The 18,161-nt window shown below is 42.1% G+C and overlaps 2 protein-coding genes across 5 annotated transcripts in view; one reads left to right on the forward strand and one right to left on the reverse strand.

Annotated features, from left to right (window-relative positions):
• DHX29 (DExH-box helicase 29) overlaps nucleotides 1-5,040 on the reverse strand; it is a 56,622-nt gene extending 51,582 nt beyond the window's left edge. Inside the window, exon 1 of one of the 3 annotated variants that reach the window (XM_064271959.1) lies at nucleotides 4,740-5,040. In XM_064271959.1, the coding sequence (XP_064128029.1) occupies nucleotides 4,740-4,917 (178 nt within the window). In that variant the 5' untranslated portion in view covers nucleotides 4,918-5,040. The other 2 variants (XM_064271960.1, XM_064271962.1) reach the window with 2 other exon arrangements.
• Nucleotides 5,041-5,088: 48 nt separating this feature from the next.
• The window catches only part of MTREX (Mtr4 exosome RNA helicase), a 122,775-nt gene continuing 109,702 nt past the window's right edge, over nucleotides 5,089-18,161 (forward strand). For both annotated transcript variants that reach the window (XM_064271964.1, XM_064271967.1), the window contains exon 1: nucleotides 5,089-5,473. In XM_064271964.1, the coding sequence (XP_064128034.1) occupies nucleotides 5,340-5,473 (134 nt within the window). In that variant the 5' untranslated portion in view covers nucleotides 5,089-5,339. The remainder of the gene's footprint in view (nucleotides 5,474-18,161) is intronic.

An 18,161-nucleotide genomic window follows, 5' to 3' on the forward strand; every position in this document is an offset into this window, starting at 1 on the left:
TTTGAGTCATGTGACATCAGCAAAGGAAGGTCCCGAAAGTTTTACTCCAACCATGTCATTAAATATAAATAATACTTTTTATGAAAAAGAACTCTATTTTCCAAAACAAAAAAATTCCATGAGAAGACATTAATTTCCAATTTTGCAAGTTTATTTAATGTCTGACTTCTGCATTCAATCTGTTGTAATATTACATGTCATATAACCTCTAGGAAACTCCATTGTAAGCGCCTAAGAAAATGAGCATGAAAGAAGGTAAATAATATCTTCGTATTATTATGAAAATAGTTTCGACCTTTTGGAGATCCTGCCAAAAGGTTTCCGTAATCTTTGGAACTTTCAGACCACACTTGGAGAACTGCTGTTGTATAAGAGAAGCCTTGGTGGTGCAGTGGTTATGTGCTTGGCTACTAACTGAAAGGTCAGTGGTTTTAATCCACCAGCCACTCCGCAGGAGAAAGACGTGGCAGTCTGCTTCAGTAAAGATTTACAGCCTTGGAAGCCCTGTCGGGCAGTTCTACTCTGTCCTAGAGGGTTGCTATGAGTTAGAACCGACTCCACGGCAGTGGGTTGTATAAAAATAATCCTAGAATCTTATAAACCTAGTAATTCTGCCTTCATAAACCTTAAAATAAGTTTTTTTCTTTTTTAACAGAGGCACCTAAACATTAAATTTGTGTTACTTATTATGATTTTAAAAGTTAAGGACTTTAGCCACTATTAGCTTACATTAGGTTAAGATACCAGCTTATATAATTAGATATTTTAAAAGAAAAAGTTCTTGAGAATAATTATTAGAAAGTAAGCACTATTACATTTGGGCAGTCTAAACTACAGACATTTGTGATTCTCTGAATTACTACTGTGCAATAGTTACATAGGAGGTACCCAAGGCTACTGGAATGTGTTAAAAGATAACAATTCTAGTGTAGCATGGTTAGTTCCTATATCTTCTGGTCTCAGACTTTACCTCAGTCCTAGGAAACTCGCCCATAAATTCATGTCAATAGTAACATAGAAGAGTATAGGTCAGCAGTTAGTCCTTAACTGTTTGTGGGAATCTCACTCACAAATTTAGCACACTAATGCAGTTTTACAGGAGCCCCAGGTTTTATCCCTGATTTAAAAGTACAGATGGTGAGCAGATAAGCTCATTACCAAGGCTATACTAAGAAACAGTTCGAAGTTGATGTTTTATTGACAGGGGTGAGGCTGCAACTTCCTTTAAAAACAGTTCTTTTTTAATTTAGTGAATTGAAAAGATTGATGTAAAAGCTCCCATTTTTGCCTCAACCATTCCACCTAAAACTTCCTACCATATCACTTCTTTGAGGTCAGTTTATACTATGCGAACTTTCAAAGGGCAAACAAGAGCTGAGTCCCCAGAAGATAAGCAGGGGAATCTATACAAGCCCTGCGGCCACATTCACTCAGTCAATTCGGGTCTCTAAAAGTGGGTGCATTTCCATTTTAATAAATACCCTAAGGAAATGAATCAATGATATCTTACCAGAGTTGTGTTGCCATCAAGTTGATTCCAACTTACGGTGACCCCATGTGTGTCAGAGTAGAACTGTATTCCACAGAGTTTTCAAATGCTGATTTTTCAGAAGCAGATCACCAGGCCTTTCATCCTACTCTGTCTTAATCTGGAAGCTCCACTGAAAACGGCTCAGCATCATAGCAACACATAAGCCTCCACCGACAGACAGATTGTGGTTGTACATTAGCTGGAGATTGAAGCCGGGTCTCCCGTGTGGAAGGCAAGAATTCTACCACTGAACCACCGATGCCCCCTTAGTTTAATGCTGTTGTTATGGTGTACCATCGAGTCGATTCTGACTCATAGAGACCTTATAGGGCAGAGCATTACTTCCCCATAGGGTTTCCTAGGCTGTAACATTTATGGGAATAGATTGCCAGGTCTTTTTCCCCCCCAGAGTCACTGGTGGGTTTGAGCTGCCAAGCTTTTGGTTAGCAGCCAAGTCCTTACCATTGCGCCATCAGGGATGCTTGCAAAAATAGAGTCAAAAGGTCCAGGTAAATACAGAAATGGCTGAATTGAGCTTGGAAGAGAGAGGTCTGCAGTAGTACCAACATCAGACAGGCTGATTGAGGAGTCATCTACAGAAGACAGTGGAAGTAATGGAAACGGGTGAGCTCTCCTAGAAGAGCTGTATAAAACCCCAGTGCCACAGAACCGATTCTGATTCAGCGAGTCTATAGGACAGAGTAGAACTGTCCCATAGGGTTTCCAAGTCTGTAAATCTTTACGGAAGTGAGCTGCCACATCTTTCTCCCGTGAAGCAAACCGTAGGGTTTTCTTGGCTGTAATCTTTACAGAAGCACAGATTGCCAGACTTTCTTCTACAGTGCTGCTGGGTTAGCAGTACTAACTTTGGTTAGCAGCCAAGCTCTTAACCATTGCACCACCAAAGCTCGGGGAAGAGCTGTATAGGGGGAACCATACTGTCAAGGACAGATACTTTGAGTAAGAGCCACAGTTTTGGGGCTGGGGGAAAGAGACGACAAGCAATACAACAAATGATTATCAGAGTTCAAAGAATTCAGAGGAATGTTGGGAAGACAAAGGGAGAGGCACAAAAAGGCTGATTTGCAGGGTAAAAATGCAACAGAAGTCAAGGAGAAATTCTGTGTGTTTATAATTACAGGCATGATAATGCTACAGTTAAAACACTACAATAAGATACAGGGCAAAATTGTTATCCACCTTCTAAGAGAAGGTTTGGTCCCTATATTTGAGCTCCTCTACTAACCTGAAGGAAACCCTGGTGGCATAGTAGTTAAGTGCTATGGCTCCTAACAAAAAGGTCAGTAGTTCAAATCCACCAGGCACTCCTTGGAAACTCTGTGGGGCAGTTCTACCCTCTCCTACAGGGTCGCTATGAGTTGGAATTGACTTGATGGCAATGGGTTTGGTTACCAACCTGAAAGGAAACCCTGGTGGTGCAGTGGTTAAGTGTGGCTGCTAATCAAAAGGTCAGTAGTTTGAATCCACCAGGCGCTACTTGGAAACTCTATGGGGCAGTTCTACTCTGTCCTATAGGGTCGCTATGAGTTGCAATCAACTTGACAGCAACCGGTTTGGTTTGGTTACCAACCTGAAAGGAGCCCTGGTGGCGCAGTGGTTAAGTGCTCAGCTGCTAACCAAAAGATTGGTGGTTTGAACCCACCAGCTACTCTGAAGAGAAAGATGTGGCAATCTGCTTCTGTAAAAATTTACAGCCTTGGAAACGCTATAGGGCAGTTATACCCTGTCCTATATGGTCAGTATGAGTTGAAATCAACTCTGATGGCCATGGTTTGGTTTCTGGTTTACTAACTAACCTCAGGGTTGGCATTCAAACCCACCCAGCACCACCGTGGGATAAAGGCCTGGCAATCTGGTTCCATAAAGATTACGGCCATGAAAACCCAATGGAGCAGTTCTACTCTGGAACATATGGGCTTGCCATTAGTGGGAATCCACTAGAGGGCAGTGGACTTGGTGGTGTTTTGGTACCTGCCTACTTCTTAAGTCTCATCTCCTTTCCTCCATAGACAATGTCTACATTCTGTAAGTTTCTTTAGTGTCCCTGGAGAGTCTTTCTTGACTCAGTATCTTTGCACATGGAGCTTGTTACCTCTGTTTGGAATGCTATTCTTTTTAAATATTATATTGTGATTTAGGTGACTTTACACAGTAAATTAGATTCCCATTCAACAATTCATACACAAATTGTTCCATGACAATGGTTACAATCCCCACAATGTGTCAGCACTCTCACCATTTCCACCCTGTCTGCCCCATTCATCCAGTTTCCCTGCTCCTTGCCTTCTCATCTTTGCTTTTGGAATACTACTTCTGCCATTCTTTACAGAGTAACTCCTATTTATCATCCTGATCTCAGATTAACTATCACTTTTTCAGGTATTATCCATGACCCCTCCTTCTTCCCAGTAGAGGAAAACTAGATTACCCTCTTCAACTTCCTTCCTGGGTTTTTCTTTGTGGCACTTATCAATTATATAGCAATAGGTTAGCTTGTGTGGTTTATAAACGCCTGTCTCTCCGCAAGCTACTTGAGAGGTGATGTGTCAAATCCTATCACAATGTCAGATACAGACTGGATGCTTAGTAAACATTTGTTGAATGAATATTCCAGGAAGAACTACAAGCAAGCAAGCTGAGCAGAACAAAACAGTGTATAATCGTTTATCTTTCGAAATCAGCTGTAATAGTAGCCTGCTGATTTGCAGCAGGAATAGGCAATCTCCAATTTGCGTTATCAAACCAATTTGCACAGTAAGCAAAAATACACGGCGGCGCAAAAGATTTCAGATAACTGCAATTCTTGTAAGTATTGATTTTTCCGTAACACATGGAAACACAACATCATTGCTAAAAACGACATGCGGGGCAGGCAGAAAACAGAGCTAAGAACTCCACATGCTTTTACCCTAGCTAGCTGAGATGACGACTCAGGACTGATCCCTGCTGAAACAAGAGCTAATGAGAAAAAGTGGAGGTTACGGGCTAACCGTCGGAACTCTGGAGGCCCAAACAGCTTACAGTGATTTAAAAACGAGGCCTCTTCATGGTCCTGGGAGCTAACGGCCCCAGGTGCGGGAGATAAAAATTTCGGGATGGAGGGTCCGCCTATGACAGAAGGCTCCTCCCTCGAAACAACCAGTAGGGTCTCGGGACAGAAAGCAAGGGACTTGGGGACCACTCGTACCTTGTTTGACTCGGGACTCCCTGGTGCTGGCAACGGCGGCGGGGGGCGGCCTGGCCATAGGCTTATTTTGAGCCTCCACGGCAGCTCCGGCCTCAGCAGATTTCGCTCTGGAAGCAGACACTGCAGCCCGGACCGCTGCAGCCCCTGGCGCCTTGTGTTTCTTGTTCTTGCCGCCCATACTGCAACTGTGGCAGAAGATCCTTCCCCGCCCAGGCCACAGGCCGACAGCCCTTCACATTCCTCAGCGCCCGCACTGCCACCCGGAAACTTCCATCCGGGCTTCTCAGGCCTGGGCGGCCGCTGCCTTGCAATTGGTCCGAGCCACCAAAGCTCCGCCCCCCCTCCGCCCCCAGGTGCCTGTAGCGTGCGGCGTGCCAGGCGCCCTGTGCCGCGCACCGCCTTTACTGTTTAAACCTCCGAGCTGCCTGTCTACTAGTGGCAGGAAGGTTCTGAAAAGGGAAGGTAATCGGGGGAAAATTCCCGGCGGCCGTGTGACTCGAATACTTTTGACTCACACAGGCCACTGTTGAGCCTTCACTGGTCGTCACTGCTGGTGCGGTCGCGGGGCATCGTGGGTAGGAGTGCTCACGGCTCCAAAAGATGGCGGACGCGTTCGGGGATGAGCTCTTCAGCGTGTTCGAGGACGACTCGACCACTGCAGCCGGAACCAAAAAAGACAAGGAAAAGGAGAAGGGGAAATGGAAGGGGCCCCCAGGGTCTTCGGAAAAGGCCGGGTAAGGTCCCTATGAGTCGGAATCGACTCGACTGGAACGGGTTTGGTTTGATTTGAGGAGGACGTACAAAATATATATTTTTTTCTTCTCTGTGCTGCTTTATGAAGACCACGAAGACTTGGGATATACAATGAGTGGCGTCGGGAAGGGAAAGGGGGTTTGAGAAAAAGGTTGGGGAGGGAGGAATGAAGAAAGTTTGTTGATTGGCGTTTACCGGTGTCCGCAGGCTGCGTAAGCTCCTGCTACGTTTGTTTTACGCTTACTTTGCTGACTTCTCCCCTGTCTTCCCGGTGGGGTCTTGAGGGCAGATAGATTGTCTTTGGTTCTGTATCCCCAGTACCAGTCCAGTGCCTGACACATCGTCTTTAATAAAAAAAACAAATGACTAATTCAGTAAAGGGCCCTGGTGGTGCAGTAGTTAAGAGCTTGGCCGCTAACCAAAGGGGTCAGCAGTTCGAATCCACCAGCCGCCGCTTGAAAACCCTATGGGGCAGTTCCACGCTGGCCTGTAGGGTAGCTGTGAGTCGGAATCAATCGACTCGACGGCAACGAGTTTTGGTTTGGTTTTGGAGTGGAAAGGTCAGATAACAACAAAAGGGAAAGATCTCCAAGCTGTAGTTTTCTTGTCTATAAAATGGAGGCAATAGTGCCTACTACTAGACTTGATGTGAGGGTTAAATGAGATACTACGTGTAAAGCGCTTAGTATGCTTAGCCCATAATGAACTCAAATGATAGCTAACGCTGAGTTTAAGAAAAAAATTTTACATTGCTGAACTTGTAAACCTATATGATGAATGATATTTATAAGCTCCACAAAGTATACAACATACTGTTTATAGGAGCACAAGGAAAAGCTAAGACTTGAATTAGGTAGCTAAAATAAGGTGTTTTTTTTTTTTAATTTTTATTGTGCTTTAAGTGAAAGTTGACAAATCAAGTTAGTCTCTCACATATAGACTTATATACTCCTTACTACATACTCCCACTTACCCGCCCCCTAATGAGTCAGCCCACTCCCTCCTTCCAGTCTCTCCTTTCTTGACTGTTTTGCCAGTTTCTAACCCCCTCTACTCTTCCATCTCCCCTCCAGACAGGAGATGCCCACATAGTCTCAAGTGTCCACCTGATGCGAGTAGCTCCTCATCAGCATCTCTCTCCAACCCATTGTCCAGCCCAATCCATGTCTGATGAGTTGACTTCAGGAATGGTTCCTGTCCTGGGCCAACAGAAGGTTTGGGGACCATGACCACCAGGATTCTTCTAGTCTTAGTCAGAACTTTAAGTCTGGTCTTTTTATGAGAATTTGGAATCTGCATCCTACTGTTCTCCTGCTCCCTCAGGGATTCTGTGTTGTGCTCCCTGTCAGGGCAGTCATTGGTTGTGGCTGGGCACCATCTAGTTCTTCCGGTCTCAGGATGATGTAGTCTCTGGTTCATGTAGCCCTTTCTGTCTCTTGGGCCCATGATTACCTTGTGACCTTGGTGTTCTTCATTCTCCTTTGATCCAGGTGGTTTGAGACTCATTGATGCATCTTAGATGGTCGCTTGCTAGCGTTTGAGACCTCAGACACCACAAGGTGGTTCGTTTTTAATCCACAAAGTTTACTCTTGGCACTGGGGAAGATACCCAGTAGCTGTTCAAATTAAATTAGGCATGATTTTGCTTTCAAGGAATTTTCAGTCTAGGTAGTCTAGGAGATAGGACAGGTACACATTTAGAATTACAGTACAGGTTAGTAGGTCATAGAGATAGAATGAGTGGTATATGCAGTTAAGTGTTATAATAGGTTCAGGAAAGGGAGAGTTTATCCATTGGTGGTGTTCTGGGAGACTTACATGGAGGAGGATATTCCGGTTGAGGAAATGAGACATTAACGATGCCAAGATTTTTTAGGAACACATAGTGGGCTACATGGAGTGTTTGCTTAGGGTACAAGAGATAAAGCTGAAAATATAAGTTGATTTTAGACTATGAGGGCCTTGACTGTCATTTAGAGGTGTTTTGATTTCATTTTGAAAGCCCCGATGAGCAAGGATTGTCTTAGTTATCCAGTGGTGCTGTAAGGACATACCATAGGTGGATGGCTTTAACAAAGAGAAATTTATTTCCTCACAATGAAGTAGCCCAAAAGTCCAAATTCAGGGTGTCCGCTCTGGGGAAGGCTTTCTCTGTTGGCTTTGAAGGAAGGTCCTTGTCATCAATCTTCCCCTGGACTAGGAGCTTCTCCACACAGGAACCCCAGGTCCAAATGACACGCTCTGCTCCTGGCACTGCTTTCTTGGTCGTATGAGGTACCCCAACTCTGCTTGCCTTTCTTTCCTTTTATTTCTTGTAAGATGAAAGGTGGTATAGGACACACCCCAGGAAGCTCCCTTTACATTGGATCAGGGATCTGACCTGAGCTAAAGGTGTTACATCCTGCCCTAATCCTCTTTAACCACAGGTAGAGATTATGATTTATAACACACAGGAAAATCACAAAATGGAGGACAGCCACCCAGTACTGGGAATCATGGCCTAGCCAAGTTGACACATATTTTAGGGGGACACAATTCAATCCATGACAAGGATATTTGTGGTTTTTAACCCTCCCCTCTCCCAGTTGGTTGCTGGATAAGTAGAGTCATAAAAAAAAAAAGAGTCATAGTTTGGTAGCAGTTGGCAGAGTATATTGGAAGATGATAGATACTGATGGTAACAAGGTAAATTAGGAAAGTATTTCAGTTATCTAGCTGTGTGTTGAAAAGAACCTCAACTCAGGAGGTAGCAGAAGGAAAGGGAAGAAAAGATATAAACATGTTGTAAAGGAAAAAACTGACATATGCCTTAATTAAGGAAAACAATGGAAAAGGGATCAAAAGAGACAGATTTTGAATTTGGATCTTAGGGAGAAAAATTGGGAAATTCAGGAGATTCTGATCTGGAGATAAAAGTTGGTTTGAGACAAAGCGAGGTTATAGTAGTCTATTCATATGGTAATAAATGCCCATTGAGCAATTTATTGTAGATTTGGAGAGACCAGAACTGGAGATATCTGTTTGCATGTCATTTGAGTTGGTAGTGGTTGAGAAGGAGATCCCTTTGGGAAAGTATAATGACAGCACACTTAACACAATTTCAGGAGAATATGCATAAGCTAGCAAACAAGACTGAAGGAGAGATTAGAGAGAGAGCCGAAAAATTAGAAGTGTGAAATGTCACAAAAGTAAGAGTAGAATAAATTGGAAAACAGTCTTCCTCTCTCATTGAGTTGGAGGGAATGGGAGTTTTCTGGAGCTTTGCAGGGAAAATGAGAAAGGGATTATTTTATTAATAGTTGCTGGAATGTTTAAATGGGTAACTATGATATTATGAGTCCCTGGGTGGTGCAAATGGTTAAGCACTGGACAACTAACTGAAAGTTTGGCAGGTCACATCCACCCAAATCAGAGGTGTCTCGGAAGTAAGTCCTGTCGATCTGCTTCTGGAAGGTCACAGCCTTGAAAACCCTATGGAGTGCAGTTCTGCTTTGCACACATGGGGTTGCTGTGAATCAAGCATGGACTCAGTGGCAACTAACCACAACATAAAACAAAACCAATACCAAACCAGTTGCCTTCAAAACAGTTCCAACTCATGGCAACCCATGTGTGTCAGAGTAGAACTGCCCTCTGTAGGGTTTTCAGTGGTTGATTTTTGAGAAGTAGATCACCAGGCCTTTTTCCAAGACACCTCTGGGTAGACCTGAACCTCCAGCCTTTCAGTTAGCATTAACTGTATGCAACACCCAGGGACTCTTGGCAGATTATAGACTAGTTATTTTGTAGATGTTCTTCAGTTTCGGTTTGTTGGTCAATTTGTTGTACCTCAATTTGTTGTTAGGGTTTAATGGCCAAGTTTGGCACTCTTTTTAGTGCCTTATATAGAGCATGTTGCATTAATGAAATTCTGGAAGTAACGTTTTCAGGTTTGACTAAACCTTATTCTTTAAGGATAAGCTGGCTATCTACAACACCTTATTTCCAGCCTTTCTGGGTAACTCAGGTGTTTCATTGTGCACGTTCTATATATGACATACTTATGAAGCTATAAGAGGAATAAATATTTGGAGACCTAAGAGTCTGGCATGGAATATTAATTTTACCATGAATTTAGCTTTTAAACTTCTTAAAAGTATGGCAACTGATTTTTTCTGTTTTATAGCCTTAACCACCTCCTACTAAACCAGTTGCTATCAAGTCAACTCCAATTCATGGTGACTCCTTGTGTGTCAGTGTAGAGTTGTGTTCAGTGTGGTTTTCAGTAGCTGATTTTTCTGAAGTAGATCATCAGGCCACCTCTGGGTGGACTTGAACCACCAGCCATTTAGTTAGCCTTGTGCTAACCTTTTTCAACACCTAGGGACTCCACTTCCTAGTAGATATTTACTAACGCAGAGATAGAATGATAGAATGTTAGAACCTGAAGGGATCTTAGCTGTAGTTCCTCATTATTTTCCTGATGAGGAAGCTGAGGCCCAGGGATGTTAGTAGCTTGTTCAAAGGAGATTCTATAATCACAAAAGCAGTCAGCAGCATACCTTTTCCACTAAATTGGGAGTGACAGGATTTACAAATTTCAGCTTTGAATACTAAATGAACTTCATTGTGGAAGGCTCTAAAGCATACAGATCAATACTACTTTGTGTTACTGAGGTGGATTAATTACTTTTGTGTGTGGCCTTTCTAGCCATGGTCTTGTAACTCCCACTCCCAGGTGATTGTGTGATAGGGTAATCGTGGCCTACCAGGGGACTGGTCAGTTTTGCTGTAAAAGAGAGCCAATTCCAGAGCACAGGGGAGGAGTCCACTACCACCAAGGAAAGGGAGACCAGCAGCAGAGACCTGGCAGCAGGAAACAGTGTGGTAGGCTTTCCGGCCCATGGAGAGAGAAAACTGAGTGCCTTCAGCCAGAGACTGAGAGCCAGGGAGAGGCTGTCCTGATGGAAGAACTGTATCCTGAGTGGTCTTGAGCCTGAATTGTAACTGGTACTTCCCTAATAATCCCCAGAATTTTGAGTGTGGTCTGTGAGTTCTGTGTGGCCATTGCAATGAGTTATCCAACATAGAGAAGTAGAGTGCAGTGGGAGGGATAGTTGGTGTCAGAATTAGTAAAGATGGCGGAGAGAGGAGTCTTATCTGGCTGCCACCTCTGGGAGTCAGCCTTGCACAATTGATCTTGGTTCTCCTTCCCCCTTGAGGGGTTGGAGGAGGTCAGACACTACCCCCAAGCTGTTTTTTACAGTTATACTGGGTCTGGGTTCTACTTGTTTATTGAAATAAAACACATAAAGTACACAAATCATGGGATGAAGTTTCATAAGGTGAACACGCCCATGTAAATACCATTTATGAGAAAAACATTATAGAAATTCTCCCTCTCTCCTCCCCAAAAGTGACTACTGTTCAGGTAACACCGTGTATTCTTTCTGTTTGTGGTTATTGTGTAAATGGACTAAATACATAATATGTTCTCTTTTTGTGTATGTGTGTGCTTTAGGTGAAAGTTTACAGAGCAGATTGGTTTCGCATTTAATAGTTTGTGCATAAAGTGTTTCATGGCCTTGGTTTCATTCCCCACAGTGTGTCAGCACTCTCTCCATTTCTGCCCTGGTTTCCCTGTTTTCTTACGTCCCGATTATCTACCCCTTCCTGTCTTCTCATAATTGATTGTTCTGAGGAGTATGCTCCTTTTGGGTGTTATTGTTTAGCTTATGTGCTCCTCTGTAGTTTGACTAGGAGGTGGTCTCCGGGAATGGCTTCATTTCCGGGTCAGAAGGGTGTCTTAGGGCCATGGTTTCAGGAGTTCCTCCAGCAAGCCTGGTCTTTTGTTAATTTGTTTTTTTTTGTTCTGTAATTCTTGCTCTGTCCAGGACCCTCTGTTGTGATCCCTGTCAGAGCAGTTGATAGTGATAGTTCGGCACCATCTAATTCTTCTGGTCTCGGGGTCCTATAGGCTGTGGTTCATGTAGTCCATTAGTCTTTTGGACTGATTGCTGCCTTGGTCTCCATCGCTCCAGATGGGAAGAGACCCATAGTTGTATCTTAAATGTCCACTTGAGAGCTTTTAAGACCCCAGACACTATTCACCAAAGTAGGATGCAGAACATTGTGTTTATGTACTATTCTGTGCCATTTGACGTAGCTATCCCCCGAATCTATGATCCTTTGCCTCTAGCCTGGGAACTTTATCCTGTGAGGTATTCAGTTATATCTAAGAAGTTTCCCTGACTTTACCCCTTGTGCACTGTATATGAACTGTACCTACAATAAAAAAGAAATATCTACTGCCAAATGTGTGTCTGCCAGTGGATATGTTCTCTTACATCCTCCCACACCTCTTGGCATATATACCTACCTATTGGTCGTTTTATAAATTATCGTTTGTTAATACTATTGCTGCAGGATTGTCTAAGCTATCGTCATTACTGTGTTGTTGTTTCTTTTAGGTACTGTTGAGTCGATTCCAACTGATAGCGACTCTGCACAGCAGAATGAAATACCGCCCAGTCCTGTGCCATCCGCATAATCGTTGTTATGCTTGAGCCCATTGTTGCACCCACTGTGTCAGTCCACCTCTTTTCGGCTGACTCTGTACTTTACCAAGCGTAATGTCCTTCTCCAGGAACTGATCCCTCCTGACAGCATATCCAAAGTATGTAAGATGCGGTCTTGCCATCCTTGCTTCTAAGGAACATTCTTTGTTTTTTTTTTTTTTTGCAGTCCATGGTGTATTCAATGTTCTTTGCCAACACCACAATTCAAAGGCATTAATTCTTCTTTGGTCTTCCTTATTCATTGTCCAGCTTTCACATGCATGTGATGCAGTTGAGCAAATACCATGGCTTGGGTCAGGCACACCTTAGTCTTCAAGGTGACATCTTTGTTCTTCAACACTTTAAAGAGGTCCTTTGCCGCAGATTTACCCAATGCAAGGCGTCTTTTGATTTCTTGACTGCTGCTTCCATGGCTGTTGATTGTGGATCCAAGTAAAATGAAATCCTTGACAACTTCAATTTTGTCTCCGTTTATCATGATGTTGCTTATTGGTCCAGTTGTGAGGATTTTTGTTTTTTTTATGTTGAGGTGCAATCCATACTGAAGGCTGTGGTCTCTGCTTTTCATTAGTAAGTGCTTCAAGTCCACTTCACTTTCAGCAAGCAAAGTTGTGTCATCTGCATAATGCAGGTTGTTAGTGAATCTTCCTCCGATCTTGATGCCCCATTCTTCTTCATATAGTCCATCTTCTCAGACTATTTGCTCAGCATACAGACTGAATAGATATGATGAAAGAATACAACCCTGACGCACACTTCTCCTGACTTTGAACCAATCAGGATCCCCTTGTTCTGTCCGAACAACTGCTTCTTAATCTATGTACAGGCTCTTCATGAGCACAATTAAGTGTTCTGGAATTCCCATTCTTTGCAATGTTATCCATAATTTGTTATGATCCACACAGTCGAATGCCTTTGCATAGTCAATAAAACACAGGTAAACATCCTTCTGGTATTCTCTGCTTTCAGCCAGAATCCATCTGACATTAGCAATGATATCGCTGGTTCCACATCCTCTTCTGAAACCAGCCTGAATTTCTGGCAGTTTGTTGATACACTGCTGCAGCCATTTTTGAATGATCTTCAGGAAAATTTTGCTTGCATGTGATATTAATGATATTGTTCTATAATTTCGACATTCGATTGGATCACCTTTCTTAGGAATAGTTATAAATATGGATCTCTTCCAGTCAGTTGGCCAGGAAGCCGTCTTCCATATTTCTTGGCATAGACGAATGAGTGCTTCCAGCACTGCATCCATTTATTGAAACATCTCAGTTGATATTCCGTCAATTCTTGGAGCCTTGTTTTTCGCCAGTGCCTTCAGAGCAGCTTGGACTTCTTCCTTCAGTACCATCGGTTCCTGATCATATGCCACCTCTTGAAATGGTTGAACATTGACTAATTCTTTTTGGTATAATGACTGTGTATTCCTTCCATCTTCTTTTGATGCTTTTTCTGTTATTTAATATTTTCCCCATAGAAAGGTTTGAATTTTTCCTTCAGTACTTTTAGCTTGAGAAATGCCAAGTGTGTTCTTCCCTTTTCGTTTTCTATCTCCTGCTCTTTGCACGTGTTGTTGTAATACTTTACTTTGTCTTCACGAGCCACCCTTTGACATCTTCTGTTTGCTTTTCTTTATCATTTCTTCCTTTTGCTTTAGCTACTCGACGTTCGTGAGCAAGCTTGAGTCTCTTGACATCCATCTTGGTCTTTTCTTTCCTGTCTTTTCAGTGATCTCTTGCTTTCTTCATGTATGATTCATTGATGTCATTCCACAACTCGTCTGGTCTTCGGTCGTTAGTGTTCAATGCATCAAATATTCTGAGATGATCTCTAAATTCAGGTGGGATATACTCCAGGTCGTGTTTTAGCTCTCGTGGACTTGCTCTGATTTTCTTCAGTTTCACCTTGAACTTGCATATGAGCAATTGATGGTCTCTTCCACAGTCGGCCCCTGGCCTTGTTCTGACCGATGATATTGAGCTTTTCCATCATCTCTTTCCACAGATGTAGTTGATTTGATTCCTATGTGTTCCATCTGGTGAGGTCCATATGTATAGTTGCCGTTTATGTTGGTGAAAAAAGGTATTTGCAATGAAGAAATCGTTGGTCTTGCAAAATTCTGTCATTTGATCTCTGAAATTGTTTCTGTCACCAAGGCCATGTTTTCCAAATACTGATCCTTCTTCGTTTCCAGCTTTTGCATTCCTATCGCCAGTAGTTATCAATGCACCCTGATTACATGTTCGATGAATTTCAGACTGCAGAAGCTGATAAAACTCTTCAATTTCTTCATCTTTGACCTTAGCGCTTGGTGTGTAAATTTGAATAATAGTCGTATTAACTGGTGTTCCTCCTAGGTATGTGGATATTATCCTATCACTGACAGCGTTGTACTTCAGGATAGATCTTGAAATGTTCTTTTTGATGATGAATGCAGCACCATTCCTTTTCCATTCCCGTACTTGTCTGTCAGTTTGTCATACTGTGGGGTTTTGCATGTTGCTGTGATGCTGGAAACTATGCCACTGGTATTCAGATACCAGCAGGGTCACCCATGGAGGACAGGTTTCAGCTGAGCTTCCAGACAAAGACAGACTAGGAAGAAGGACCCAGCAGTCTACTTCTGAAAAGAATTTGCCAGTGAAAACCTTATTAATAGCAGTGGGACATTGTTTGATATAGTCCAAGAAGATGAGCCCCCCAGGTTGGAAGGCACTCAAAATACAACTGGGGAAGAGTTGTCTCCTCAAAGTGGAGTTGACCTTAGTGATGTGAGTGGAGTAAAGCTTTTGGGACCTTCATTTGCTGATGTGGCATAACTCAAAATGAGAAGAAACAGCTGCAAACATCCATTAATAGTGGGAACATGGAATGTAGGAAGTATGAATCTAGGAAAATTAGAAATCATCAAAAATGAAATGGAACATCGATATCCTAGGCATTAGTAAGCTGAAGTGGACTGGTGTTGGCCATTTTGAATTGGACAGTCATCGTAGTTACTGCAGTTGCCATTTGTTCTTACATTCCTCTCAGTGTCCTCTCTTGCCTTGGTCATGTTGTATGGACTTGCCCTATGTTATGTATTGCCTTTCCCTTCACCAATATTGCGTCAGTCGTGTCTTCTGTCTAATTGGTAATTTTACTTCCCTCCCCCTCCATCCCTATTAACCAACAAGAGTATTTTTTCTTGCTTTCCTCTCTGTAAACCTTTGGCTGTTACTTTATAGTAGTAGTCTCGTACAATTTTTATCCTCTTGTGATTGACTTATTTCACTTAACAAAATGTTCTCTGAATTAATCCATGTTGTGAAATGTTATGCGGATTTGTTATTCTTTATCATTGTGTGGTATTCCATTGTGTGTATGTTCCACATTTTGTTGATCCATTCATCTGTTAATGGGTACTTAGGTTGTTTCCATTTTTTAGCTACTGTGAATAATGCTGTAGTAAGCATGGGTGTGCATATGTCTATTTTTGTCACAGCTGTTGTTTCTTTAGGGTATATACCTAGGAGTGGGATTGCTGATCATATGATACAGGCGTACCTCAGAGATACTGCAAGTTCGGTTCCATATCACTACAATAAAGTGAATAATGCAATAAAGCAAGTCACATGAATTTTTTGATTTCTCAGTGTATATGAAAGTTTATACTATACTGTAGTCTATTAAGTGTGCAATAGCATTATGTCTAAAAAAAAAAATTACATACCCTAATTTAAAAATACCTTATTGCTAAAAAATGCTAACCATCACCTGAGCCTTCAGCAAGTTGTAATCTTTTTGCTGGTGGAGGGTCTTGCCTTGCTGTTGATGGTTGTTGATTGATCAGGGTGATGGTTGCTGAAAGTTGGGTCGACTGGCGATTTCTTAAAATAAGACCACACTGAAGATTGCTGCATCGATCGACTCTTCCTTTCATGAAAGATTTCTCTTTGGCATGCAGTGCTGTTTGGTGGCATTTTACCCACAGTAGAACTTCTTTCAAAATTGGAGTCAGTCCTCACAAACCCTGGCGCTGCTTTATCAACCAAGTTCATGTAACATTCTAAATTCTTTGTTGTCATTTCAACAGTGTTCACAGCATGTTCGCCACGAGTAGATTCCAGCTCAAAAAAACACATTCTTTGCTCATCCATAAGCAGCAGCCCCTCATCCGTTAAAGTTTTATCATGAGATTGCAGCAATTCGGTCACATCTTCAAGCTCCACTTCTGAGTCTGGTACTCTTGTGATTTCTACCACCTCTGCAGTTAACTTCCTCCACGGAAGCCTTGAACCCCTCAAAGTTATCCATAAGGATTAGAATCACCTTCTTCCAAACTTGTGTTAATGTTGGTATTTTGACCTCCTCCCATGAATCACAAATGTTCTTAATGGTGTCTAGAACATTGCCATTCTGGAAATCCTTTCTAGAAGGTTTTCAATTTACTTTGCCCAGATCCATCAGAGAGAATCACCGTCTATGGCAGCTATAGCCTTACAAAATACATTTTTTAAATACTAAAACTTGAAAATCGAAATTACTCCATGTTCCACGGGCTGCAGAATGGATGTTGTGTTAACAGGCATGAAAACAACATTAATCTTGTATATCTCCTTCAGAGCTCTTGGGCGAGCAGCTGCATTGTCAATGAGCAGTAATGTTTTGAAAGGAATCTTTTTTTCAGAGGAGTAGGTCTCAATGTTGGGCTTAAAATATTCAGGAAGCTATGTTGTAAACAGGTATGCTGTCGTCTGGTCTTTGTTCCATTTATAGAGCATGGGCAGAGTAGATTTAGCATAATTCTTAAAGGCCCTAGGATTTTCAGAATGGTAAATGAGCTTTGGCTTCAACTTAAAGTCACCTGCTGCATTAGCCCCTAACAAGACAGCCTGCCCTTTGAAGCTTTGAAGCTAGGCATTGACTTCTCTCTAGCTATGAAAAGTCCTAGATGGCATTTTCTTCCAGTATAATGCTTTTTGTCTTCACTGAAAATGTGTTGTTTAGTGTAGCCACCTTCAATAATTACTTTAGCTACATTTTCTGAATAACTTCCTGCACCTTCTACAACACTGCTTGCTGCTTCACCTTGCACTTTTGTTACGGGGATAGCGCTTCAGACTTTCCTTCTGCAGCTTCCTGCAACTCATGGAGATGTGGCTGATTTGATCTCTTTCTGGCTTCTCTATCCAGACTACTAAAACTTTCTCCATATCAGCAATAAGACTCTTGAGCTTTCTCATCATTCATGTGTTCACTGGAGTAAGCACTTTTAATTTCCTTCAAGAACTTTTCCTTTTCATTCATAACTTGGCTAACTGGTGCAAGAAACCTAGCTTTCAGCCTCTCTCAGCTTTTGACGTGCCTTCCTCACTAAGCTTAATAATCATTTCCAGCTTTTGATTTAAAGTGAGAGACATGTGACTTTTCATTTCACTTAAACATGTAGAAGCCATTGTAGGGTTATTAATTGGTCTAATTTCAATATTGTCATGTCTCAGGGAATTGAGAGACAGGGGACGGCCTGTTGGTGGAACAGTCAGAACATATAAGTTTACTGTCTTATATGGGCGCAGTTCATGGCACCCCAAAACAATTACAATAGTAGCATCAGAGATCACTAATCAGAGAGCACCACAACAGATATAATAATGAAAAATACTGAAATATTGCAAGAATTAGCAAAATGTGTGACACAGACACAAAATGAGCACATGCAGTTGGAAAAATGGCACCAATATACTTGCTCGATATAGGGTTGCCACAGACCTTCAATATGTAAAAAATACAATACCTGCAAAGGGCAAAAAAATGAGATATGCTTGTATTTGTATTTCTAGCTTTTTGAGGAAGTGCAATACCATTTTCCAAAGTAGTTGTACCATTTTACTTTCGTGTATAAGAGTTCTAGTCTCCCCACAACCTCACCAACATTTGTTATTTTTTGTTTTTTTGGATTAGTGTGTGTAATGTCGAGTGAGATGGTATCTCACAAAATACGTTCTTTTGCATGGCTTTGGCTCAGCATTGTGAAATTCGTGACTGTAGTTGTAGCAGTGGTTCTCAAAGGGGTCAATTTTGGTGTAGGATTAAAAAGGAATATTCAGTTATTTGAAAAGAGTAT

This window comes from Loxodonta africana, chromosome 2 (assembly GCF_030014295.1).
Source record: "Loxodonta africana isolate mLoxAfr1 chromosome 2, mLoxAfr1.hap2, whole genome shotgun sequence".
Taxonomy (NCBI): Eukaryota; Metazoa; Chordata; class Mammalia; order Proboscidea; family Elephantidae; genus Loxodonta; species Loxodonta africana.